Consider the following 27,634-nt stretch of genomic DNA (forward strand, 5'->3'; position numbering starts at 1 on the left):
GATTGATTTCTACTCATATTGCATTTGCTTAGGTTTTGTGAGGTGTAGCTGTATCATGTACGATGCATTATCACTGTGTGCGAGCTTCATTTCAGCCACTGAAGAAGGGAGGGAACTCTGCTCCTTTCCTGGCTTCCTACAGGTAGACCCAAGTTCTGACCTGTAGAGAACATTTGTGTCTGTTTGAAATACGGTATTCCAGTTTGTAATTTTATGTTTTTTAGGTGTCATTTAGAAACCTCCTTATTCACATTTTTTTCCTGAGAGTACTAAGTACATCTACCAAACAAACTAGTTTGACTTTTAGAAGACATTTAAAACAGAAAGACAGTTGGCAAGGAGAGAGCTGCAGATGGGAGCAGCAGCTCCAAATGGATAATCCTTGAGGAAGCTCCAAGCTTGGGGCCTATTTGCTGTGGTCTCTGGTTTTGTGGCTGAGGTTTGTTGTCTGTCTGCACTGCCGAGTGGGCCAGCAGATCTTACCTTGGACTTGCTGTTCGTGCAGACTTTGTGACGGTTTGCATGGCACGGAGCCCCTTTGCAGGTCCAACACGCACACCCTGAGGGCAGCCCTAGCCACCTCTCATGTATTCCTGAGAAGTAGGGTCAAAAGCATTTACAAGTTGCTAAATTCGTTAAGCAAGGTAGTTGTTTTAAGTCACACAGTAAATTCTTTGTGAAGTCTATAACAACAGGTGCTTATGTGTTTATAGCAATTTCTTGGTTGAGTACTCGCGTCTTCTTATTTGGCCTTGATAACCAGTGGGGTGAATAGAGTAGGTGTCATTCTTCTCCCTTCCCCTATTTTTAGTAATGACTTTATTGAGATATAATTCACTGTTGGTACTCTCTACAGAAACAGGAAATGTGCCCCCTCTCCCACACACCCAAAAGTAGCTTTAGATGTTGAGATTAATGACATCACCCCCATGCCCTCCAATAATGAGGCTTTCTGGGAAGAGCAAGACAGCTCCCTTGATGGGTGGGGAGTTTAGGGGCACGGTTCCTACAAGTGACTTGAATTTCCTGCTGCTGCCAAAAGAGGGAGCCACCTAGACTTTCTCCTGAGCTTGCCTAGACATGGGACAGTCAGCCTCAAATATCTAGGCTGGAGTCAGGTTCTTTATTACATTCCATTCACATGCTATGACAGTCACCTGTGTAACGTTCAGTTCAGTGCTTTCTAGTAGTGTCACAGACAGTAGTATATGTAGGTAGCTTTTATGTTAGAAACACTGCCCATTTCCTAATATTTCCTTTACTTTGCAAAGAAACCTCATGCCTTTAGCTAAACTGCCCTGTTTTCCCTTCTCTCCCAGCACTAGGTAAGCACTGTTTACTTTATATATGTATGGATCTGCCTATTCTGGACATCTTGTTTAAATGCAGTCATACAATGTGGGGTCTTTGTGACTGTTTTCTTTGACTTAGCATAACATGTTTTGGGTTCATTCATGTTATAGCATGCATTGGCACTTTGTGTCTTTATGGCTAGATGTTCCATGTGCAGATATGCTGTATAAATTTGTCACATTAAAAGATTATTGATTTGGAACATCTAGGGATGAGATAATACTGAGAAAGTCGGGTGTGAGTATTAGCAGGAGAAGAAGAGATGGGCCTGGAGTGGAAGACAGACATCCAGCCTTGGGAGTTGTATAAATCGGAGCTGACATTTAAAGATGTGATATCAAATGTAATCTCCAAATTGAAAGGTATACTCTTTAGGTAGTGGCACTGGTTGCTAATAGATACCACCCATTTATTCGTGTTCTGTAATGAATTGCATAGTCATTCTTTTAGATACATCCTAGTTCATTGTGATGTAGAAGAATCAGTGAAACCAAATCAGTGATTGCACACTTTGCCTTATTTGTTTTGTCGTGCATCTGTTAGCATGAACTCAGTTTTTAGCCTTGTTAAGTCCTTTGCTCTCAGTATTTTCTGTTGCTTTTTCTTGGCCATTGATTTTATTGGTTGGGAAATGATTCATATTCAAAATCAATACAAGCTGCTTAAATGTTACTAATGTATCTCTAGGAAACATTTCCTCAGTGATTGTTAGGAATTTTTTTCATTCATCATCATTGTTTAATTTTTTTTATCCTTATTGAGGTATGGCGACACATTTCTATAAATTTAATGTGAACAATGTAATGATTTTGTATTATGAATGATTGCCCCAATCAAATTATTTAACACATCTATCAGCTCAGTTACCCTTTATTTTTGAACATGATGAGTACATTGAAGACTCTTGTTGTCAACACTAACTTGAGGTTTTAAAAACAAATAGAATATGAAAGCAGCTTCAAATTTGCATGGTTATAATTTGTAACCCTTTGTAAAGTTCAAATGTAATCTTAGTTTTTCAAATGCTGTTCCCTGGCTTCTGCATCTGGGATAAATAAGTAATAATAAGAATAAATTAATTTTAAATTTAAAATTAAAAATATTTATTTTTTAATTTATTTTTGAAAGTCAAAGTTAGTTGCAGAGAGAGAAAGAGAGACAGATGAAGAGGGAAAGAAGAAGAGAGAGAGGGAGAGAGATCTTCCATCTGCTGATTCACTCACCAAATGGCCACAGCGACTGAGACTGGGCCAGACTGACACCAGGAGCCAGGAGCTTCATCCAGGTCTCCCATGTGGGTACAGGGACCCAAGCACTTGAGCCATCTTCCTCTGTTCTCCCAGACATATTAGCAGAGAGCTGGATCGGAAGTGGAGCAGGGGACTCCAAGCAGTGCCCATATGGGCTGCTGGTGTCACAGGCCGTGGCTTAACCTGTTATACCACAATGCGAGCCTCTCATTTTAAATTTCTATGTTACATCTTAATTTGTGTAAGTTAAGCATCCCTAATCTGAAAATAAAATATCTGAAATACTCAAAAATCTGAATCTTCTTTTTTTATTTGAGAGACAGAGACAGAGACATTCTGATAGAGCTTCCATCTGCTGGTTCACTCACCAAATTCTTGCAAAGGCTGGGACTGGGCCAGGCTGAAATTGGGAATAAGAACTCAATTCAGGTCTCCTACATAGATGGCAGGGACCCAACTGCCTGAGCCATCACTGTTGCCTCTTGGGGTACTTACTAACAGGAAGCTGGAATTGGGAGCCAGAGCAGGGACTTGAACCAGGCACTCTGCTTCGAGATGTTCCTATCCTAACTGGTGGCTTCAGCGCTGGACCAGTGCCCACCCTGAAATCTGAAACTTTTTGAGTACCAACATGACAGTTCAAGTGGAAAATTCTATAACATAAAATTTTATTTCATGTACAAATTTACTAAAAATATTACCTGCAGGCCACGTGTCTAAAGTGTATATGAAATATAAATGACTTTTGTGTTTAGACTTCCCCAAAATCTGTATGTATCAAATTTGGAACTTCAAACACTTCTAGTCCTAAGCATTTTAGATAAGGGATACTCAACATATACTGACTGTCCTGTTGCTTTTTAAGGTGCTCCTGTTGCAGTACACGTGTTTGGTTAATTGGTAGATATTCTGAATGCTCAAAACAGACTTAACTCATATGTTTAGCATTTTGTAGTCTTCAGCATTTAGTTTCTGTACAGATGAGTATTCATGTTGTGAATATGCTTGTATTGCAATATTACGTGAAGACTTGGGTTTTCTGATTTCAGAACTTGCGTCTAACCTGACACCCTGTAGCTCTGTTTTACCAGAATCACCATTTGGAAATAGAATGCTGTAAACTTCCTAGCATCACTCTCTCTGGTGCAGGTGGCCAGTATCTCCACTTCTTTGATCTCATGTGGAGATCAGATGCACTTCACATAAGAATGCAGTAGTGAGAATAAGCCTAGATTTTTGCTTCTCTGTTGGCACAGCAGCTAAAAGGCCATGGGAAACAAGTTTTTGGATCTTACTACCGGGTAGTGTTCTCTACAGGTCTGCACTGTTACATAGATTTCTGTTACACCACCAGGATTGCAATAATTTTTTTAAAAATTTTGTTTACATTTATTTATTTAAGAGGCGGAGGGAGGGAAGGAAGGAGAGAGAGTGAGAGAGGGAGAGTGAGAGAGATTTTATGTCCACTGGTCCAATCCCCAAATGCTCACAAGGGCCAGGGCTGGGTCAGGCCCAAACCAGGAACGCTTGGGCCATCTTTTGCTGCTTTCCCAGGCTGTTAGTAGGGAGCTGGGACAGGGACTGACACCCATATGGGATGCTGGCATTGAAATCTATCACTGGAAAATCTATCACTGTTGTCTTGTGAAATAAGAGATAGTATCAGAGCAGATCTTAGGAGAATTAACTTTTTTCTGGATGCATGTTATACGTGGGAAGAATTTTCCTTGTCTGTGCCTCATGGTCTTTTTATATAGTCAGCCTTTCATTTTTTTTAGAACATGCTTCCCTCTTGGCCATTCCCTGAGATTCACAGTGCCACTGAGTTCAATCTGCAGAGAAGGACCTGAACTACTTATGCACCAATATAATGACCATGTTGACTGTGAGACTTTTATTTTTACCATTGCCTGTGTGAGCTCTGCTTCAGCAGGCATATGTCCAGACAGACTAGGTACCTTTTATCTGTGTTCTCATTTGCATTTTTGGGTACCAGAGGCAGGATAATCCTTTTGAGCAGTGCAAACTTTGCTAGCCCTCTGCAGCAGAGTGGAGGTGGGCAGAAGTCAAGATCAACGTAGTAATGTTGAATTCCCCTGTGATTTGCTGTCAGCAAGCTGTTACCTATACATGCAAAAGGTTGTCTGAAGCACACTGCCACATGTTTCCATAGCAGCAGTCATCTTAGCGGTTTCACTCATTTTTGGACTTTTTTTCTTTTGCTTCTCCGTTCTTTGCTGATGCAGGATTAAACAAACGGCATATTTAGGTCAAGGGAAGAGATGTTTGCTGATGTAGATGCTGGGCTGAGCATTCTGGGAGAGTGACTTCTCGCAGCAGATGAGCATTCTTTGTGCCTTCCAGCAGCATCTGCAGCAGTGTGGCTGTCTGGCACAGTCTTTTTCATTTTGGGCAGGTTCTGAGATTCAGAACAATCCCGAGCAAATCACAGGAGCCGGCAGCCTTCCAGTAACCCTGTGTACATCTTCTGCATATTTGTTCTTTGTATTAACAGTGAAGCAATCCACTGGGAAAATGATACTTAAAGGTCTTGGTGCATCTGAGGTGTGTCATCCTGGTTTTGCACCACCCACCCCTCCTGTGTGACACTTGGAGCTTGGATTTTTTTTTGTCAGGCTGTTGGGCAGGAGCGGATTCTAGTGCGGCAGCTTGGAGCTCCCCTCTGCCGGTACCGGTAACTGCTTGTCATGAAGATGGTACAGTGGGTGCTTGTGTCTGAAGAGCCAAGGAAGATGATGCAGAAACGGAGTAGGAATTGCTAGACATCTGAGCATCCACACCTTGGGGATGGGTTGCACTACTAGTGTGATTCTGTTTAAAGGCATCCGCACCGTTTTTGAAAGAAACTGTGCTTATATGTGCAAACAGCAAGGAGAGAATAATGTCCTTGAATATACAGCATGTAACTGGACAAAAGAAGATTCAGAACTATTGATCTCCGCCTGCCTGGTAAATGCTGTCTTGTTTAACAAGTAGTTGAATGCTGTTAGAATAAACTGGTCTTTTCTTGTAAAGCAAATACATGTATGTATTTCAGCATGCTTGTATGTGAAATCTGTGTGTATGAATGATAAGTGGTGTTAAATTAAAATTATGAGGTACCTGTTTGTGTGTCTGAGAATGCCATGTATTAAAGCTAAATACATATGTAAAGAGGAGCCGGAATAGGATATTTTATTACAGCATAGTTTCCTAAGGTAGCTTCCTGAGTGTCTGTGTTCTTGCTGTAGAATAATACTTGGCGAAGTGAGTATTTAGGGTATTATATATGTGAGTCTCTCCCAGTGGTGGTGAATTATTCAGTCCCTTACATCTGAGTTTTTTCCTTGGCTAGCTTTTTCCTACTAATGGCTTGTGGTCAGACTTACGATTCAGGGGAGAAATTTACAGGGAGCATTAAAGAAAACTGTAATGGATATGAGACAAATATTTTATAGTTTTAATCCAGCTATGTATAGTGCTTTTGGGTGAAGGGTGTTGCAGGTGCAAGGAAGCTGAGTTTGACACAACCCTTCTGTGTCCTCTCCTCCCTGTAAAGAGGCACAAGGAGGTGTCAAGTCACAGATGGGTGTGCCTCTTGATGGCCTTCTCACCAGGACGCCTTGCCATTTTTCCTTCTGTTCCTGTCACAGCTTTTGTCAGAGTGAGTGGAGACGGTACATGTGTGAGTTTGCATGTGTGAGTCTTGCCGGCAGCTGCCGGGGAGGGCGAGGCGTGCACAGACGCTGAGACCTCTGCTGCTTGCGAGGCTGCCGTCTGACGGAGGCGGGGGTGTTGGCATGCCATATGCAGCTCAGGATCAGAGCTGGTTGTCCTGGCCTGGCAGGGGCCTGGGTAGAGGATGCATTTTGCAGAGTAGCTTCTGTACCATGACACTCACAGTAGTACTTGGGAGGAGGAGAGAGCATCATTTAAGGCATCAGATGTGTTTTGGAAGTCAGTGTTATATGTGGTGTGGAATTTAAGTGGTGCTCTTTAACTGTTAAATATTTTAAGCTCTGGTGTATTTTGTAATATGCTTTGGAAAGTAGCTGGCATCTGAGATTGGAAGGGCTAGCTTGCTGCAGTCTCTACCCATTAGCATCCCTGTATCCTGACAGTCTAGAAGCTACTTGAGCCAGTGATGGCAGTGCCCCTCCCAAGCCACAGCACCTGCTCCCTCAGGCCAGACTGACTTCCCTTTCGTTAACTTGGCTTTAGGAGACCCTTCCTGTTTTTCTGTTACTGCACAAGGGAGTGGTGACATGCTGGGGGCTTTGTCTAAGCTCTGAAACCGCGCTCCTATGCAGCGGCTCGGCGCTCGTGACACTCCTCCGTTCCAGCAGGCTGGACGTGCGTGTGCAAAGGTGCTGCTGGGTGGAGGGATGCACCCTCTCTTTCCCAGCCCGTCTCTGCTTCTGCCCTTGTTCCCATGGTTTCCTCTCCATGCAGCAGACAGAGCTGTCCTTAGGAAAGGAAAGTCAGGCCGTGCCACTGCCGTGCCCAGAACCCTTTGGTGTGTCAGGGTCAAATGTAGAATGCCTACAGTGGCCTCCAGCCCTAGTGATGCCCACCACTGCCTGCTTCCTCCCCTCCACCTGCCGCTTCTTTCCCCTTCCCCTTATTGCTCATCTGCTCTGGCCACACAGGCTGCCTTGCCCGTCCCTGTCCCCGAGACCCCCACGCAGGCATTGCACAGGTCATTGCCTGCCTTCTCCAGGTCTGTGCTCAGATCCCTTCCTTGGGGAAGCTGCCACAAACCCAGTTTAACCCTGCAACACACCCCATACACCCTCTCCCTATTCCCCCTGTAGTTTCTTGGTAATAAGTGGCTCCACCTGATGTCTTTAACTCAGAACAATGGCTTAAGTGTAGTAATTAAAGTTTGTAGTATTCCTTAGGCTGTTCTTCACAGTATACGATTCATGATGACTGAGGTATTCCTCTGTTTTATTTCTGCTCATAGCAGCTTGAACAATGCCTGGCTTATAGTAAGTGTTAAATTAATGATCGATTTTATTGTTCTGAACTTACACTTGGAGAAATTATTGAGAAGATGGGTTATAATTATTCTAAATCCAAAGTGTGTCTGTTTTTTGGTTAGCTTCACCCAAACAACCACTGGCTTATCTCTAATAATCCCTCCTACCTGCTGACCACTGAGCTCTCTGGAGTGAAACTTTCCAACCTTTTTGTCCTGGACCTACAACCAGTAAGTTACGTGATCAAGACTGAATGCTCCATAGATTAGCTGTGCCCATGATTGACAACTGATCATGGTTTTCTTTGGATAGCCTATCCAGACTACCTCTGTTGGGAGCTATTCCATGGTGTGAGCATTTGAGGACCTTATTGTCCTTTGGTTTGAGCAGCCTAAACCCTTTCTTAAGGGAGCCTGCCCACTGGCACTCCCTTGGTCACCTCCATGCAAAGGTAGGCTGGTCTTATCTCCGGGCATTTGAGGGTCCTTGTCAGGGTCTTCAGCCTTGACTGGGAGGGTGTCTGTCCTAACTCTGGTTCAGGTGGTGATGCCAGCTTATGGCTCTGCCTTAGCTGTCAGCAAGTGAAGACTATACCTCACTTGCCCTCAGAGGGCATAATCTCACCTCAGCCTCTCAGTACCTACCGAACCTATGGAAGGATGGGCTTGAGGCCACCCATTCTTCCCGAGAATCTAACTATCTCAGATACCTGGCTGTTACTCAGAGGGCCCCATGCCTGCACTGCCTCATTTTGGCCTTGGTGTTCTTTGTGCTTCTGAACTAAAGTTTGTGTTTTTCTCTTAGCCTGCAATGACGCACATCATAAGAAACACTCTAATATGAGGATGTTGTAGAGGGCATTACTTCAGGGTTTGAATCATAAATCCATAGCTTACTCGCTGTGTGACTTTGAGCAGTTGACTTAACCATTCTATTCTTCAGTCTCCTTATCTGCTGTGTGCAGGTAGCAACAGGATTATTCAATGAGTTACGCACAGGCTTATTAAGTGAGTGAAAATGCCAAAGTGTTAGGATAGTGACTTGCACCCAAGTAAGCACTAATTGTCAGCTGTACTGATCATTGACATTATTTATGTTTCTTTCTTTTTTAAAGTATTCCCTTTGTGAGGAACCCTGAAAGAAATATCTTCTCTCCATACTCTGGATGGTTGTACTTGTCCTGAAACTATGTTGTCTACATTTTGTATGCATTTCATTTGGCCAAGTCTTAACTGTTGAAAGAAAGCTTAGTTCCAAACAGATGAGCCAACTCTAACAGATACATAGGCTTTTCAAAATGATTTTCTAATATTGCCCTTAAACTTTGCTTCTTATTGTCCTATATTAACCATTTTGTCACAGTCTGCTTTTTCTCATCTGTTTATTAAAATACCTTTTATCTTATTACATGTGTATGTATGCAAATCACCTTGAATTCTTTTGGGACAAGCAAGAGTATAAATTAATAGGTGAATGGAGAACTATAGAGTGAAGAAAAAGCCTTTTTACAACAATTAAGGATAGACCTGAAGTAAAAGCAGATGTCTTGAATGCAGATTTGGGATTTAAAAAATATTACTTGTATGTTTATGTGAGAGGCAGAGAGAAAGAAAACAAATTCCCATCTGTTGGTTTATTTCCCAGATGCCCTTAAGAGCCAAGGCTGGGCTGGGGCAGAAACCTGGAATGCAATCCAGGCCTCCCATGTGAGTGTCAGGAACCCAATTACTCGAGCTGTCACTGCTGCCTCCTAGCGTCTGCATTGGCAGGAAGCTGGAATCGGAGCTATGGCTGGGAATGGAACTCAGGTACTTCACAATGTGGGAGATTAGTGTTTTAACAGGTAGGCAAATGCCCACCAGTAAGCGTTAGCTTTTTTTTTTTTTTTTAAATTAGTTTATTTGAAAGTCAGAGTTACAGAAAAGCAGACACAGAAAGAGATATTTTCTATCCGCTGGTTTACTCCCTAAATGGCTGCAACAACCTGAGCTGGGCCGAAGCCAGGAGCTTCCCCTGCGTCTCTGACATGGGTGCAGGGGCCCAAGGACTTGGGCCATCTTCTGCTGCTTTCCCAGGCACTTTAGAGGGAGTGCAGCAGCTGAGACTCAAACTGGTGCTCATAGGGGATGCCAGCACTGCAGGCGGCAGCCTCACCCACTACACCACAGAGCTGGCCCCTGGACTTCAGCTTTTAAGGATGAGGCTTGCAGTGTCCTACTGAAAAGTTTTTGTCTATGTTTATTTATTCATAAGCTTGAAAGGTGGAGAAGAGGGGGGAGAGAATATGAATGAACATAGATTTTCTTTCTACTGACTTGTTCATTCCTCAAGTAGCGGAGTGGGGGAGAGAATATGAATGAATGAATGAATGAATATGAATCTTCCATTCACTGGTTCATTCTTCATTCCTCAAATGCCAGCAATATAGAGGGCTGGCCAGACTTGAAGTCAGGAACTAGAAATTTAATTCTCCTGTGTGGGTGACTGGGACCCAAGCCCTTGAGCCATCATTTGCTGCCTACCAGAATGTATTAGGAAGCTGGATTGGAAGTTGAGTAGCTGGGACTCAAACCAGGCACTCTGATACTGACATGGGGGGTCCCAAGTGGTGGTTTAGCCTGGTAAGTCAGAACGTCTTCCCCAAGGAAACTTCTTTCTATCTGTAAACAGAGTGAATCCGCCACACGGTGAGTGGTGTAGTAGGGAATGAGCTTATTAACAAGCAGCCATAGACTTCGGATGTTGTCCATGCTTTGTCTACTGAGTAGAATTTCAAGGATACGATGCTTACATTTTGGCTGATACATTATTCTTCTGCAGTTTAGGGCAAGACTGAGTTGGAATAGATTTTATTCCTAAGTTTAAGTTTTTCCTAAAGAATTTTCCCTTTCCTAAATAATTCTATTCGTTCAGCTCATTCAAGAAACACTCTTAAGTGCTTCTTTGTGCTAGGTGATGAGTATATGGAAATGTTGGGGATGCTGGCAAATAGGATATCCAAGCACTGCTCAGCCTGGGACCTTCTATGAGGTGGAGAGCTTGAGCTGAAACAAAACCGTTTTAAATTCTATTTTTTCCTTGTTTGGGGAGGTTTGTGATGAACCTAGTGTTACTGACCATGACTTGAGCTATTTTAGTCAGAGCTATCTTCTCCCTTAATGGGACTGTGAAAGAAGTGAAGAACTCAGGGAGTGCAGTGGAGGATGGCCCAGGTGCTTGGGCCCTGCACCCCATGGGAGACCAGGAAAAGCACCTGGCTCCTGGCTCCTGCCATCGGATCAGCGCGGTGCGCCGGCCGCAGCGCTGGCCGCGGCGGCCATTGGAGGGTGAACCAACGGCAAAGGAAGACCTTTCTCTCTGTCTCTCTCTCTCACTGTCCACTCTGCCTGTCAAAAAAAAAAAAAGAAGTGAAGAACTATTGGATTATTCTGCAACATGTCCTGTGTGCTGATTATAACTCAGGTGGAAGAAGGTGCTCAGTTTTGACTTGGACAGTGGCTAGGACTTTGTCAGCTGCTTATTATTAAAGAGCGATGATGAGGGCATATTGCTTTATGTTGCAAGGGGAGAAAACAAACTTACTCATCTTTATTTTGTGACATGGTAAGCTGCAGTTTTACTCCATTGTCAATATTTTTTTTTTTTTTTTTGGTCTTACTCTCTTAAAACTTAGAAGGTTTTCATGGTTCTCTTACTACAAAATTTGCTACATGTCTTTAGCAGGTGCATAGCCTTTATTGTTACATAGAATTTTATCCTATTTTAGTCTCCCCTGGCTAAATAATCCTTCCTAACTTAAAAAAAAAAAACAACCTTTCAACTATGAAAATCCTTTAATTTAGTACATACTTCTCTACCAACTGACTATATGCACTGTATAATGAAAACAGAGTTGAAATCTGGTATCGTGGTGTAGTGGGATAAGCTCCACCTGTGATGTTGGCATCCTGAATGGGCTCTAGTTCATGTCCCAGCTACTCCACTTCTGATCCAGCTCCCTGCAGAAGTGGGCCAAGCATTTGGGCACCTGCACCCATGTGGGAGACCTGGATGAAGCTTTTGGCTGCTGGCTTCAGCCTGACCCAGCCCTGGCCATTGTAGCCATTTGGGGAATGAACCAGCAGATGGAAGAGCTCTCTCTCTGTCACTCTCTCTCTGTAACTATTTATTTTTTTATCATTCACATTTCTTTTTTTTTTTTTTTAAGATTTTATTTATTTATTTGAGAGGTAGAGTTATAGACAGTGAGAGGGAGAGACATAGAGAAAGGTCTTCCGTCCATTGGCTCACTCCCCAAATGGCCGCAATGGTTGCAGCTGCGCCAATCTGAAGCCAGGAGCCAGGAGCCTCCTCCTAGTCTCCCACATGGGTGCAGGGGCCCAAGGACTTAGGTCATCCTCCACTGCCTTCCCAGGCCACAGCAGAGAGCAGGATCGGAAGAGGAGCAGCTGGGACTAGAACCGGCACCCAAATGGGATGCCAGTGCCTCAGGCAGAGGATTAACCTACTGCGTCTTAGTGTTGGCCCCTCTGTAAAACGAAAAAAAGTGTTGGGGGGGAGGACAGAGTTGAAGGCAGTATGCGTGCCCTTCCGCTCCTAAGAACCCCCAGTCCTGCTTGCACATGGATGCCTGCCTGTGTGTCGAGATGGCTGAGGCAGGGAGGGCTGGGTGAGTGCTATGATCAGTCAGACGTTGTGATACCGGTCTGCTTGAGGTGGTGGAGGAAAATAAAGGCTGCCTCTTGATTATTTCAGGTGTTCTCTCATGCTTTTTTCTTGCTGTTGTCCGTTTGTTCTATCTGTCCTGAGATGTGGAAGGCAGATTTCTTGGCTGCCTTCTGGCGCCAGGCAGCTCTCCTTGGTTTCAGCTCTGTCACAGGACTGTGGCTTTGTGTGTGTTACGTTTTCCACTTTATTGCTAATCTCCTTCCTAATGATGCCCAGTGGATTTTGTTGTCTGTTTTGATCACAGCAGCAAATTGGGCTGATGTTTTCAAGGAACAGTCTGCAGTGATTCCTAGATCCGCTTCCTGCGTCATGACTGAGAGCACCCTGCTCTGTTGTAGCTGTTTTTCATGTGTGCAGCCAACATGAGCAGGAGTAGGAGAGGCTGGGACGTTTCCTCAGAAATTAGGGTCTCCCACTGTATTCATCCATGGGATTTATCTATTTTATATTTCTTACATTATAAGCAAATAATAAACACTTCTTATAGAAACTAAGCACGTTCACATTCACTACATAGAGATAACCATTGATCTAAACAATTTGAAGCAAAGCCATCCAAGATTTCATCCATGTATAGCACTGTTCCTAAAAAATATGCTACAGCTTGCTGTGGACTGCATTGTGGTCCTGCTACCCTCCAGCTTGTGTGTTGATGCTCCAGTCCCCAGTGTGACTGTATTTGGAGAAAGGGTCTACAGGAGGTGATCAAGATTAAACAAGGTCATAAATCCTAATCTGTTAGGACTCTGGCTTTATAAAGAGAGATTCTGCTCCTTCCGTGCGCTGCTCTCCACGACCAGGTGAGGAAAACGAGAGCAGCCAAGAGGGTCCTCATTAGAACCTGACTATGCTGTGAGAAAATGAATTTCTGTTTCTTTTTTTAAAACTATTTTTTTTATTTCAGGAGGAGAGAGGGATAGATAGATAGAGATGGAGGCCGGCGCCGTGGCTCAATAGGCTAATCCTCTGCCTTGCGGAGCTGGCACACTGGGTTCTAGTCCCGGTTGGGGCGCCGGATTCTGTCCCGGTTGCCCCTCTTCCAGTCCAGCTCTCTACTGTGGCCAGGGAGTGTAGTGGAGGATGGCCCAAGTCCTTGGGCCCTGCACCCCGTGGGAGACCAGGAGAAGCACCTGGCTCCTGCCATCGGATCAGTGCTGTGTGCTGGCCGCAGTGCACTGGCCGCGGAGGCCATTGGAGGGTGAACCAACAGCAAAAGGAAGACCTTTCTTCCTGTCTCTCTTTCTCTCTCACTGTCCACTCTGCCTGTCAAAAAAAAAAAAAAAAAAAAGAAAAGAAAAGAAAAGATAGAGATGGATAGATAGACCATTTGCTGGTCCACTCCCCAAATGCTTGGGAGCCCGGAACTCAATCCACGTGTTCCATGTGGTTGGCAGGAACTCAACTATTTGAACCATAACCTATTGCCTCCCAGGGTACACATTAGCAAGAAGCTGGAATTGAAAGCAGAGTGTGACTCGAATCCAGCCACTCCAGTATGAGATGTGGGCATCCCAAGTGGCACTTTGACCACTATGACAAATGCCCACCCCCAAATATCTATTTTTCTAAACTACCTAGTCTATTTTGTTGTGGCACCCCAAGCTATCACACAAGTATATCAAGAATGTTATTATGTTATGTAGTCTTCTGTCTTGCTTTAAAGAGTCTCCGTAGTATATCACAGACATCTTTATGTGTCCTAACTGTACATGTATGTTTCCTTCTTAATGCTGTCATTTCATTTGGTGAAGATGACGCTTCATGTTATTTATACCCAGTATTTGTTTTTTTTTTTTTTTAACAAAAGATTTATGTATTTGTTTTGAAAGTCAGAATTATAGAGAGAGGGAGAGAGACGGCAAGAGTGAGATCTTTGATCTGCTGGTTCATTCTCCACATGGCCAAAATGGTCAGCCCTGGGCCAGGCTGAAGCCAACAGCTTCATCCAGGTCTCCCACATGGGTGGCAGGGGCTCAAACACTTGGGCTCTTTCATGCTTTTCCCAGGCCATTAGCAGGGAGCAGCTGGGACATGAACTGGCATCCATATGGGATGCTAGCATCGCAGCTGGTGGCTTTACCCACTTCTCCGCAACACCAGCCCCTCCTTTTTTCTAAATATAAACACTATTGTAAACATATTTACATATATACTTTAAAAATTTGTCATATTCTTAGCAGATTTCTAGACCTAGAATAGGAGGACCAAGTATATTTATTTTTAAAGGATTTTGGTGTATACAAGGGTCTTTAAAAAGTTCATGGAAAATGTGCATTGTTAATTCCATTTTCTGTGAAGTTTTTGAAGTACTCTGATATAGCCATATTGACCCTCCCCTTAAAAGATAATTTTGAAAGTTTTAAAAATTTAAGACAAGAAAGCTTGTGTTCTCCTTTTGTCTTCAAGTAGTTTTGCTTTTATCATTGCTCTTTATTAAGCTGTTTGGCGGGTTGGTTGTTGAATAGGATACAGTGACTTAGACCGCTGTACATTGGGCAAATAACGTAGTGATGCTGGACTTCAACTTAACATTTACTTTGTTTCAATTTCTGGAAGTATGATCTCTAGCATTCTTAAATGTCCCAGGAGAATTCTGAAATGTTCCATTGTGGGGTTGGAATGTGTTTCCAGGAGGTCTTCACTTTTTACAAGTTGGTGGAAAGAGCACAAGAAGCACTTGAGTAGCAGCAGATGTGTAATGCCGTTTCCGCTTTGTTCACATTCTTTTAAGACAGCCAAAGGTGCTGATTTACATTGCTCTCATGGCCTCAGTGAGAACCAGCAACTTTTTTTTTTTTTTTTTTTTTGCTTTTTAAAAATAAAATTTGTCATCTTTGTATGTCTTTTTTAGAAGGTGTAATTATCGTGGAAAATTCAGAAGCTACAGAGAAGAATAAAGATGAAAACAAAAATCACCCATAATTAAAATCTTAAAATCACTACTGCTTAATGTGTAGTGTGTATTTTTTAATATTTTTCTCTGCTTTTATAAGTATTGAAACTGGGATAATATTCCATAAATAGCTTTTGATGCCTTTTTACTTACCATTTTAATATGAACATTTTCTTATGCCCCTCATGGTTTGCTAGAGCATGATTTTAATATATAGACAGTTTTCCATGTACTAAACACATATAATACATGCACTAAATTTTATTTAATATGTACAAAAGTACATGTATAAATTTATTTAAATACATCTCTCTTGTTAGACATTTAGGTTGTTAGAAGTTAATATTGTGGAGGACATATTTACCCAAAAATCCTTGTGTGGATCTATAATTATTGTTGTAGTTAGATTTATAAAAGTTAACATTTTAAGGCAAAAATGAATTTTTTAAAAAGATTCATTTATTTGAAAGACAGAGTTACAGAGAGGCAGAGAGAGAGAAAGAGAGGTCTTCCATCTGCTGGTTCACTCCCCAAATGGCTGCAATGGCTGGAGTTGGGCCGATCTGAAACCAGGAGCCAGGAGCTCCTTCCAGGTCTCCCACGTGGGTGCAGGGGCCTGAGGATTTGGTCCATTCTCTGCTTTCCCAGGCCATATCAGAGAGCTGGATAAGGGTGGAGCAGCTGAGACTCTAACCGGCGCCCATGTGGGATGCTGGTACTGCAGGCAGTGGCTTTACCTGCTACGCCAGAGTGCCAACTCTGAAGGATGAATTTTTCCCCCATGCATTTTATTTTTTTTTTTAATTTATTTTTTAAGGAATGCAAATTTCTTTTTTTTTCTTTATTTATTTGAAACAGTTACATAGAGAGAGAAGGAGAGGCAGAGAGAGAGAGGTCTTCCATCCACTGGTTTACTCCCCAGCTGGCCGCAACAGCCAGAGCTGTGTTGATGCAGAGCCAGGAGCCAGGAGCTTCTTCCAGGTCTCCCATGCAGGTGCAGGGTCCCCAAGACTTGGGCCATCTTCTACTGCTTTCCCAGGCCATAGCAGAGAGCTGGATCAGAAGAGGAGCAGCCGGGACATGAACCTGCACCCGAATGTGATGCCGGCACTGTAGGTGGCGGCTTTAACCACTACACCACAGTGCTGGCCCCAGGAATACAAATTTCATAAGTACAACTTTAGGAATATCGTTATTCTTCCCACCATTCCCACCCTCCTACCCGTACTCCCACCCTCCTCCTCCTCCCTCTCCCCTTGCCTGTCCCATTCTCCATTAAGATTCATTTTCAATTAACTTTGTACACAGGAGACCAACTCTGTACTAAGTAAAGATTTCAACAATTTGCACACACACACACACACACACAAAACTGTTTGAGAACTAGTTTTACAGTTGACTCTCATAATACAACTCATTGAGGACAGAAGTCCTGCATGGGGAGTTGGTGCACAGTGACTCCTGTTGTTAATTTAACAATTAGCACTCTTTGGAATGATGTCAGTGACCACCCAAGGTTCTTGACATGAGCTGCCTAGGCTATGGAAGCCTTTTGAGTTCAGAAATTCTGTCAGTATTTGGACAAGGCTATAAGCAAAGTGGAAGTTCTCCCCTCCCTTTAGAGAAAGGTACATCCTTCTTTGATGGCCACTTCTTTTCACTGGGGTCTCACTCACAGAGATCTGAAGAATGAATTTTTTAAAAAAGACTGTTTAAGGCTATTTATTGTTTTATTATTACATTCCCAGCAGCTGTGACTGGTAGTGCTTGTATTATGTACGGTCATTGATAGCATCATTTTTGCCAGTTTGAGAGACGGAAGATAAAGCTTTCAGACTCTAAATCTTTTGACATATTCAGTATTCATTTTTGCCATTTGCCTTTTTAATTGTGCTTAACTTCTTTATGGTACCTGCTTAACAGAAGTACAAGTATTTAATATGATACACATGATTATCTTTGTGACTACTTCCATTATTTTTATGCTTAGAAATTCTTGCCTATCTATGATCAGATGTTCACCAATATTTTCTTTTGGAATTTATTTATTTACTGTTTTTCATTTTCATCCAGTGGTCAGTAAACTACAGGCTTTGTGGCAACGCTGGCTTGCCACTTTGCTTTTGGCTTATAGCCACACATATTTATTTATGTACTGTCTCTGCCTCCTTTTACAGAGGCAGTGTTGAGTCATTACAACAGAGACCTATATTTCCTGGCTGACAAAGTATTTCCTAGCTGGCTCTTTATAGAAAGTGTACTGACCCTTGCTTTGGTAGATTTAGAATTTATTTGGATATATTATTTGATTGAGATTCTATTCATTTTTCCTGTTCCCTTTTGTTGAACAACCCATTCCTTACTCATTGGTTTGTGGTACTGATTTCATTGTATTTTGTGTTCGTGTATAAGTTTTGCTGTAGCACCACTCTGTGTGCACTGTAGAAGCAGAGTTCTTATCCATCTGTCAGTTTAATTGCGGTTCAGGAAAAATAGAAACAAGAAATTTAGAGAAAGAGCTATAAAGACTACATTTTAAAGATAGAATAAACAGGCTATGCTATCTTAGTTGTTGAGTTAAGTAGTCTTAGGAAGTATATATTGTTTGGAGCCAGTGCTGTGGCAAAATGGGTAGAGCTGCCACCTGCATTGCAGGCATCCCATATGAGTGCCGTTCGAGTCCCAGCTGCTCTACTTCCAATCTAGCTCTCTGCTAGAGAAAGCAGTGGAAGGTGGCCCTAGTCCTTGGGCCCCTGCACTTTCGTGGGAGATCCAGAAGAAGCTCCTGGCTCCTGGCTTACAATCGGCACAGCTCTGGCCATTAAGGCCATCTGGGGAGTGAACCAGCAAATGGAAGACCTCTCTCTCTGCTTCTGCCTCTCTAACTCTGCCTTCTAAATAAATAAATCTTTTTTTAAAAAAGTATATATTGTTTAAGATTCAGGAGCTAAGGCTGAGGCATGAGTGTAGAGTTAAATATATATATATATTTTAAGATTTATTTATCTATTTGAAAGTCGGAGTTACAAACAGAGAGAAGGGGAAGCAGAGAGAGAGAGAGAAGGGGGAAGAGAGAGAGAGATCTTCCATCCACTGGTTCACTCTTCAGTTGGCTGCAAAGAGCAGAGCTGCGCCGATCTGAAGCCAGGAGCCAGGAGCTTCCTCCAATTCTTCCCACGTGGGTGCAGGGGCCCAAGGACTTGGGCCATCTTCTACTGCTATCAGAGAGCTGGATCAGAAGAGGAGCAGCCAGGACTAGAACTGGCACCCATCTGGGATGTCGGCACTGCAGGCAGCGATTTTACCCGCTGTGCAACAGGGCTGGCCCGAGTTAAGTATATTTGTCAATGTGGTTCCTCAGGAAGTAGCCTGTTCATAAAGTAGATCAGGCTTGTCTTTATATGGACTCTCTGGTGCATTTTGATGAAAGAAAAATTCCAGTGTTGCAGCTGCATCCTCAGGTAGCCTTGATTTGAATGTGTGCTTTCCTTGTATCCGGTCTTTGCTGACAAAAGGAATCTCAGCAAAATGCAAGCAGGGGTGGTGTCAGAGTTTCCAAACAAAGGGCATTCAGGTCTCCAGGAAATACTTCTGTGTCTTTATAGATGAAGAGTCAATTCTAGATTTCCTTTCATGTATTATACAGATTATTTAATTATCCTCTCCTAGGTTTTACATGTGAATGTGAAGTTTTGAATATGAGTATGTGTGTTTGAAAGTATGTGGGACTCTGTGTGTGTGTCTAGTTTTTGTTGTCAGCTCAGTGCTTAAATATTGGATTAAGAGGGTACTTTGCTGTTTTCAAATATCTGTGATTAATCAAAGACCTCATCCTAGGATGCATTTCAATCAACATTTGTTTTCCAGCCAAGGAAAAACACATATTCTAGAAAACTCAAGCAGATGTGCCTGTGAACCTAAGCAGAGGGAAGGTGGGACTCTGTTGTGATCTGCAGGTTTTCTCTCTTTGAATAGCTTCCACCTTTGCAGTCTCTGTGGTTGAGAGTTTGTTTATAGGGTTCTCAGATGTGGGCTTGGTGGCAGTCTTGTATGCTAAATAGTTTTACCATTATGCACGTTTGGTATGTCTGGAGTGATTTCTAAGCTTATGAAATAGATCATATCAAAAAACCAGTCTTAGAGGTTAACCTTACTATCGTTGGGCAGTCAGGAGAGAAACGTGAAGCTTTCCTTGTTCCCTGTCTCCTGTCGTTTCTTTTGTTCTCGGATACCCAGTGGATGTCGGAAGGTCCATAGGATGGGATACAAGCTGTGATCTGGGTAAACACAGCTGTTGTGAGAGCCCATGAGGGACTCCTCATCTCATAGAACGGTTTAACCCAGGAAGGGTTTGGAGGGAGACATGCCCGCAGAGGGATTAAAGTTCCAGGAGGGGAGAGCTGAGATTTGGTGCTTGTAGTAGTTGCACAGTGCTGGGGACACTGGTGGGGGAAGAGGGTGACCAACGAGATTGATGAATAAGAGTATGTGTGTTCGAAAGTACATGGGATTCTGTGTGTCTAGTCTGTATTGTCAGCTCAGTGCTGGAATATTGGATTAAGGGAGTACTTTACTGGGTGGGTCTTGTTGGACCTTTATTCTAGTATTCCAGGGGAGCCACTAACTGTGGTCTTTAAAAAAGGATAGATAATGGGGCCGGCACCCTGGCATAGCAGGTGAAGCCTCCGCCTGTGGCGCTGGCATCTCACAAGGGAGCCGTTTCATGTCCTGGCTGCTCCTCTGATCCAGCTCTCTGCTTATGGCCTGGAAAGGCAATGGAAGGTATCCGAAGTTCTTGGGCTCCTACACCCACGTGGGAGACCTGGGAGAGAATCCTGGCTCCTGGCTCCTTGCTCCTAGCTCCTGGCTTTGGATGGGCCCAGCTCCCAGCCTTTGCAGCCATTTGGGGAATGAACCATCTCTCTCTTTCTGTCTCTCCCTCTCTTTGTAGCTCTGCCTCTCAAATAAATAAATCTTAAAAAAAAAAAAAAAAAGATATTGTCAGGTTCATGTTTTAAAATATCACTCAGACAGTAGAGGGGATGTTGGATTAGAGAAAGGGGAAAACTGAGAACAAACCCTAGTGAGGAGGGTGCTACTGCAGGATGACAGGTGGTGATGGCCCGAGTTAACGTGCTTGTAGATGTGGGGAGAGGTAGCTGGCTTTAAGTTACTTCAGTGGGAGATTTTGCAGTTAAATGGTGGAGGAAGGAGTCAAGAGTGTCCATGTTTCTGTGTTGGGCACCTGCAGGTCTGGGGAACATGGAAGAATTGGTCGGGATAGTTGGCATGGAGGGGAGGACTTCAGGTCCGGATATCCTGTGTTTGAGGTATGGTGCATTGAAATGGAGGCATCTGTAAGTCAGCAGTATGTGCTCATTGGAACTGCAGATGGAATTGCGGATCCCGGCATAGGTAGATGTCTGATTAGGCTTGAGAATGGTTGAGGCCTCCAGCTGAGACTTCAGAAATCAATGTCCAGGACCCTGGGCACATGAAAAGCAGCTGGGAGTGGTGTCTGGAGTTGGTAGTCAGGGAGGAGGAAGACAGACAACTTGCTGCACGTGTTGACGGTATAGCAGACAACTTCATATCCAGAGTTGAAGAACTTAGCCTGAGCTGTTTGTTTAAACCTCCTGCCTTGAGTTCACCAACACTGTTCTCTTTATAATTCATAGAAACATTTAACAAATTGTATTATGTACATAGAGGTAACCCCTCTGCCTTTTAGAAGGTGCTTATATGGGCCGGCGCCGCGGCTCACTAGGCTAATCCTCCGTCTAGCGGCGCCGGCACACCAGGTTCTAGTCCCGGTCGGGGCGCCGGATTCTGTCCCGGTTGCCCCTCTTCCAGGCCAGCTCTCTGCTGTGGCCAGGGAGTGCAGTGGAGGATGGCCCAGGTGCTTGGGCCCTGCACCCCATGGGAGACCAGGAAAAGCACCTGGCTCCTGGCTCCTGTCATCGGATCAGTGCGGTGCGCCGGCCGCAGCGCGCCGGCCGCGGCGGCCATTGGAGGGTGAACCAACGGCAAAGGAAGACCTTTCTCTCTCTCTCTCTCTCTCTCACTGTCCACTCTGCCTGTCAAAAAAAAAAAAAAAAAAAAGAAGGTGCTTATATGGGAGACTGGGGAAATAACCTACCCTTGATTTAAGCCTTCGTCACCCTCTTCCTCGCTCAGAATAGCTAACATATATTGAGTGCTAATTAGTTACGCACTGTCCTACATTCTTTATGTCTATTTACACATTTAATTCTTCTGACAGTCCTGGGAGTTACTGTGGTTCCTTTCATTTTGTTGACAAGGAAACCGAGGAACAAGGTAAAGATAATATCACTTCAAGTTACATAGCTGATGAGTGAGTTGACCAGAAGAATTAAACCAGTGCCTTTAGTTCCGGAGTCCTGTCTGTCCGTATAGCTCACGTAAGGCTAAGTTGACGTGGTGCGTGCAGAAGTGCTCAGGAATGAATGGACCCCACACCAGTGCAAGAGTGAGAAAAACGCCAAAGATGGATAGGGACTCAGCAGGGCTTGGGAAACAAAGTGAACGTTGGAAAAAAACAATTGCTGAATTCCGAGATCGAAGGGTGTGTGAGGCAGCTGAGCAGGAGTGAGGAGAAGGTGACATTTGAGCTGGGTCTTGAAGGATAAACACAAATGCCTGGGAGATTAGAGGTTAGGATGGAGATTACAGCTGAAGTGGCGTAGCACTCTCTGTGTGTCCAAGGAAGGCTGAGGAGTTCAGAGTTTGGTGTCGGTTGAGGCAGCTGGTTCCGAAAGAGCTGCCCACGGGGACTGAGCAGTTTGTGTTCCAGTTTGGGGACGTGCTGGGTCACTGGGAGGGTAGGAAGGTTGGTCCTCCTGTGCTGTCAGCGTCAGGTCAGGAACAGAAAGGGAGACGGGACCAGAGTGGAAGCTCAAGCTTCCCTACTACTGGGGGGACAAAGGGTCAAACAGGACAGCTTTTCTTTTGGAGCTAGAATTTCCTTGGCTGTTTGCTGGAGAGGTAAGAGGGGGCCAGGAATGACAACACCCGGTCTCCTGACTCAGGAGGGGGGATGCCATTAATCAGATGCAGGCGCAGAAGACTGGGCCCATTTAAGTGTCGGTGGAGCAAAGGCCAGGAGAACTTGGGAGCTCATTTTGGTTTTGCCAGGTTTGAGAACCTGAGGAGCTTTCTGGTCAGGGGGAGCCAGTGAATGTGGGGCCCTGACATTTTTACAAGTTGAGGTTCGTCTTTCAGAAGATGAATGGAAAATGACAAATCCGGAGTTAGGCACAGGACCTTGGCGGGAGTCCTCAAGTGGAGGCCTTGCTAGCTCATCTTCAGCCGCTCCTGCCTCGCAGCAGGTTCTGACACTCCCGGGACTCCCTTCATGCCGGGAACTCCTCCGTGTGGGCCCCCACGTTCTTCTCTGTCAGCCGTGGGTTGGTCACCGCCTTGTGTAGACTGAGACTTAATTGACGTTAATCCGAGGGTGGTTTCTGTGTGACGTCTGGGAAGGCTTGTGGCCCCCACGGCATGCTTATTTCCTGTGGAGAAAGTACACTGCTGCATCTTTCTCACATTCGAGAAACCAAAAGAAAAAGCCACCAAGGGCTTGCAGGCAGTGAGGACTCCAGTCTGTTGTCCTATCCATGTTGGGCAGTAGATGCATACACATACAGCCAGCATAGCGCTTCCAGCCTTTGCTGTTACTAAAGAGGTTTGGGGGCTGCTTTACCTCTCACTTAGAACAAAACCTTTGAATCCTAATTTAAGTGGTTTCTTAATAGAGAGGAAAAGTGGTTTGCATATTAGTGAGTAAATGTAAGGCAGAACATTTAGTTAATTATCCAAATAGTTCTTAAGAAAGGAGTTCTGTAGCAGTAAGATAGTCGTGCAGAGGAGAATGCTAGCATCATTGTTTAGTCTGTGTCTTTGATAAGTCAGGCTGGGAAGCCTTTCTTTGCAGAGATAATTGATGTCACCGCCAAGGGTATGGTTTCATTTGGGTCAACATACAGAGGCCCTTTCTCTGTTCTCTCTTTCTGCTCAGGCTTGGCCTTTGGAGCCCCTCCCAATGACGCCTAATCTCTGCATAGCCACTCACCCACCTGTCAATGTTCTGAACTTTGTACTCACTCCTCTTCTTCAAAATGTTTATTTGAAAGGCAGAGAGACAGAGACAGAAAGGGAGTTGTTCCATCCCATAACTCATTCCCAAAATGTTCACAGCAGAGACCGGTGTTGTGGTGCTGCTGCTAGGGGCACCAGCATCCCATATCAAAGAGCTGGTTCGAGTCTCAGCTGCTCTCCATTCCAACTTTCTGCTAATGTGCCTAGGAAGGCAGTGAAAGATGGCCCAACTACCTGGGCCCCTGCCACCCACATGGGAGACTGAGATGGAGTTCCTGGCCTCCTGAGTTTGGCCTGGCCACGACCTGGCTGTTGTGATTTAGAGGATAAACCAGTGGATGGAAAATCGATCTACTGCCCAGCCCTGTTGCTCTGCCTTTCAAATAAACAAATCTTGAAAAAGAAATGAAAATGACCACAGCAGTCAGGTTTGGGCCTGGCTAAGTTAAGAACCCAGAACTCCATCGGGGTCTACCATGTGGCTGGCAGGAACCAAAGTACCTGAGCCATCTGCTGCAGTCTTCTATGGTGTGTGTTATCAGGAAGCTAGAATGGGAAGCAGGGCTGGGACTTGAACCCAGGCACTCTGATGTGGGGTGTGAGCATCTCAACAAGTGTCTCAGCCACTGTGCCAAACACTGCTTCCTCGTTCTCCTTTTTCACTGTCAGATCTTAACAGTTTCTATGTGTGAATGATCTCAGCTAGTTGTTAGGTTCTTACTTGGTTTTTAAAAGTCACACTATGTATAAATAGCTAATAGACTGATATCTGCCAGAGCATATTTGCATTTTAGAGGGGAGTTTCTTAGCTAAGAATTGCACTGCAGATGATTATGGAAGATTTTGGAACAGTTTATTTCCAAACTATAAAATGGAGTCTGTATGCCTGTGAATCTCTGTGAGTTTGAGATTTTATTTTGATTATAAGATATAAGAGTGCTTTTACTTTTTTTTTTTTTTGACAGGCAGAGTGGACAGTGAGAGAGAGAGACAGAGAGAAAGGTCTTCCTTTGCCGTTGGTTCACCCTCCAATGGCCGCCGCGGCCGGCGCGCTGCGGCCGGCGCACCGCGCTGATCCGATGGCAGGAGCCAGGAGCCAGGTGCTTTTCCTGGTCTCCCATGGGGTGCAGGGCCCAAGCACCTGGGCCATCCTCCACTGCACTCCCGGGCCAGAGCAGAGAGCTGGCCTGGAAGAGGGGCAACCGGGACAGAATCCGGCGCCCCGACCGGGACTAGAACCCGGTGTGCCGGCGCCGCTAGGCGGAGGATTAGCCTAGTGAGCCGCGGCGCCGGCCAGAGTGCTTTTACTTTAACACCCCCACCCCCCACCCCAAGTAGGTGATGGTTTTCTGGAGCAAATTTCATATGTTTAATTGGGGGAAGGTACGGAGTTTTTAGGGAGTAGCCTTCCCTACTTTGTCTTGCCACCTGCAAGGCCCTGCTTCACCAAGCTCCTCTACCTTTCTCCTCGAGAGACGAGTCTGAGAATCTAGCACCTTGCTGTGGGGGGAAGTTGGCTGCTGTTCTTATGGAATGAAAATATCTGCAGATCATCTTGCTGGACCTAAACTCCTGGGACCTTGTGAAGAGAAGGCACTGAGGTGTGCCTTTCTTGTTCAGATCTGTGACCTGCTGGTGTTCTGGATCATGTGTTTAGAACCTAGTGCTGCAACTTCAAAAGGACGTGATGGGTCAGGAGAAAATCCAGAGGGCTGCATATGTATCTCTGAAGTCAGTTGGCAAGAACCCTCTCTTCATATGTTCTCTCCCAGAACCTAAGTCAGAGCAGACCACCCTCCTTTTACAGAGCTGAAACTGGGGCTCGTAGGATGGGATATTGAAGGCAGGCGGAACCTTCAATGTTTTAGCTGCCCCCCAGTGTGGACCATCACTGTCTTCTTGTTGGTTTCTGTTTCCCGTTGACTCGAGTGGGATTTCACTGGTTCTTCTTTGCCAGAGAACAGATGAGATGGCACTGATGATGCCTGGGAACGCTGATGCAAGAGGCTGATGCTCAGTTTCTGTTTTTCACTTTTCAGGACTCAGCTACCTTCAGACAGGGCTGCTGGGGTACAGAGGATGCAGGCTGCTGTCCAAATCATACTCTCTTGTGACCAGTGTTGTAAAACAAGTGGAAACTCTGAGAGTTTGTGCAGATGTGTGTTTATCTGAAGAATACTGGACATAGTCCAAAGGCAAAGCATGCAGTCATAGTCTCAATTTTAAGCAGAAACTTAAAACCTTATTCATTTTTGTAGTTTCTAACCTCCCTCTTTCTGTTAAAAAAGGGACATTATAAAGAAAGAAGGCAACATTGAGAGTAAGTTTTAGGACTGTTTTATATTGTCTGTCCTGAAGCCCCAGACATGTAGGACTTGGCTCCAAGCAGGCAATTAGAGAATTCAGGAGAAGGCCAGATGGTCTTGAAGCAAGCAAAAGAATGAATCATTCAAGAATTCCTTCTGTTAGAGAACAAATTTAAAAATCTGACTTAAAAACTATTTTGCTTTCCTTATTAAGAAAGAATTATTTGTGGTTCCTCCACTTGTTCACCTACGTGTGTGTGTATGAGCACTGTAGTGCATGTCCCACTCCTGTGACCCAGGGCCCAGGCCACATACCCACCCTGTGAGCGTGTGACCAAGAGGAATTAGTTGGAAAGATGTTGAAGGAACTCAGGGAATTGCCACACTAGATTTTCATTTCTCAAATATGCAATGTATGAGCTTTCCAATGCCAGTGACTCTCAGTTTGGGTCAGGTCTTTTTATCACAAAAGTGAAAGAGGTGGGGGGCTGGTGTTGTGGCGTGGCAGGTAAAGCTGCCATCTGTCACCAGCATCCCATGGGCACTGCTTCGAGTCCTGGCTGCTCTGCTTCCTACCCAGCTCCCGGCTAGTGTGCCTGGGGAAGCGATAGAGATGGCTCAGGTGCTTGGGCCCCTGCACCCATGTGGGAGATTCAGAAGTTCCTAGCTCCTGGCCTCGGACCAGCCCAGCTCCTCCCCTTGTGGCCATCTGGGGAGTGAACCAGTGGATAGAAGATCTCTATCTCTCCCGCTCGCTCTGTAATTCTGCCTTTCAAATAAATAAATAAATGTTAAAAAAAAAAAGGGGGGGGAGTTGACACATTTCATCTTTGGCTTCTTGTCTACCTTTGTTGTCTGTGTTTAGATGACTTTCACAGCGAGACAGTGATTCTGAGCATGCTTCCCCTTTGGCCCAGCTCTGGGACATTCTGGCTGCCTTCCTCCAGTGCCCAAGCACTGTGTATTTGTGATTGCAAACTAGTTTCGATCGCAGCCCAAGGTAAAGCATCAACAGGAGGATGAATCCGGTTGCTCGGATTGATAGTTAAATCCAGTGGCTTTGGATTATCCTGTGAAGGCAGTCTGTGCTATCACTTCTCTCCTCTACTATCTTGGAAGTAACAGATTGTAAGATGAATAATCTAGAAAAGTTTCTACATCTAGAGTTTAAGCAGTTGCATTATTAACAGCTGTGTGACCTCCCTTTTAAAAGTGATGTTCTTGCCGTGGAGGTGGAAATAGATTGGAGGAGTTTGGTTGGGAGGAGAGTTAGGGAGATTGATGCAGCCTAAGACTGTGCGTCCTGTTACTTCAGTCTCCTCTTTTAGGGATTTTTTATCAAGTCTCTTGAGTCAGAAACTCAAAAGAAGACGAAGAAGAAAAGGGTGTGCGCTGCTGACCTTGGGACTCTGCCTGCGTGATTCAGATGGAAACCCCGGGCACGAGTGCCGGAAGTGCACTCGAGGTGAGATGGGGTCTTCAGCTGCTTGTCACACAGTTGGTGTCAGGCATTTTTCATTTGTCTTTCTGACAGATGGTTAGTCTTAGTTGATGCCTGGAGGCTGAGCACATCCTGAGCTATGGCGGCTTCTCCCTTCGGGGGGGCTTGCGTTTTGTTTAATGACAGGAGACCAGCATGTGGAGGTGTGTGGGTGCCCAGACCTTGCTGCACTCTGTTTGGCCTTCCTGCCAGACTACATCCCCTTTTCCCTAAGGGTTCACCTACCCAGGTCCCACATTTGCTTTCTCCGCGGTCACTCACTCACAGAGGTCCTGCCAAGTGCACAGGGAAAGCAAGGAGGTCAGCTTGTGTGTTGTGGTGTTACTTTGACCTAGAGATGTTTTGGGGACTTTGCACACATCTTGGAAAAGCAGAATGGCATCTGCCTCAGGTCCTGGGCACTTGGCAGGGATTTGTTTTGTTGGTAACGGATAGGGCCAGACCAATACCACACAAATCACTTCCTTAACTGTGAGGTTGGAGAGCTTCTAAATTGTTCTTTC

General features: G+C 44.7%; 1 protein-coding gene across 26 annotated transcripts in view; it reads left to right on the forward strand.

Moving 5' to 3' along the window:
• DOCK9 (dedicator of cytokinesis 9) overlaps positions 1-27,634 on the forward strand; it is a 325,197-nt gene that overhangs the window by 76,827 nt on the left and 220,736 nt on the right. For 6 of the 26 annotated variants that reach the window (XM_051850494.2, XM_070048663.1, XM_070048665.1 and 3 more), the window contains exon 1: positions 5,308-5,573. The exons of 6 other annotated variants lie outside the window; for them this stretch is intronic. In XM_051850494.2, coding sequence (XP_051706454.1) covers positions 5,412-5,573 — 162 coding nt within the window. In that variant the 5' untranslated portion in view covers positions 5,308-5,411. Of the gene's footprint in view, positions 1-5,060; positions 5,574-27,634 lie in introns of those variants that run through there. 14 more of the 26 variants (XM_051850488.2, XM_070048649.1, XM_070048653.1 and 11 more) reach the window with 6 other exon arrangements.

This window comes from Oryctolagus cuniculus, chromosome 9, assembly GCF_964237555.1.
Source record: "Oryctolagus cuniculus chromosome 9, mOryCun1.1, whole genome shotgun sequence".
NCBI classification, from domain to species: Eukaryota; Metazoa; Chordata; class Mammalia; order Lagomorpha; family Leporidae; genus Oryctolagus; species Oryctolagus cuniculus.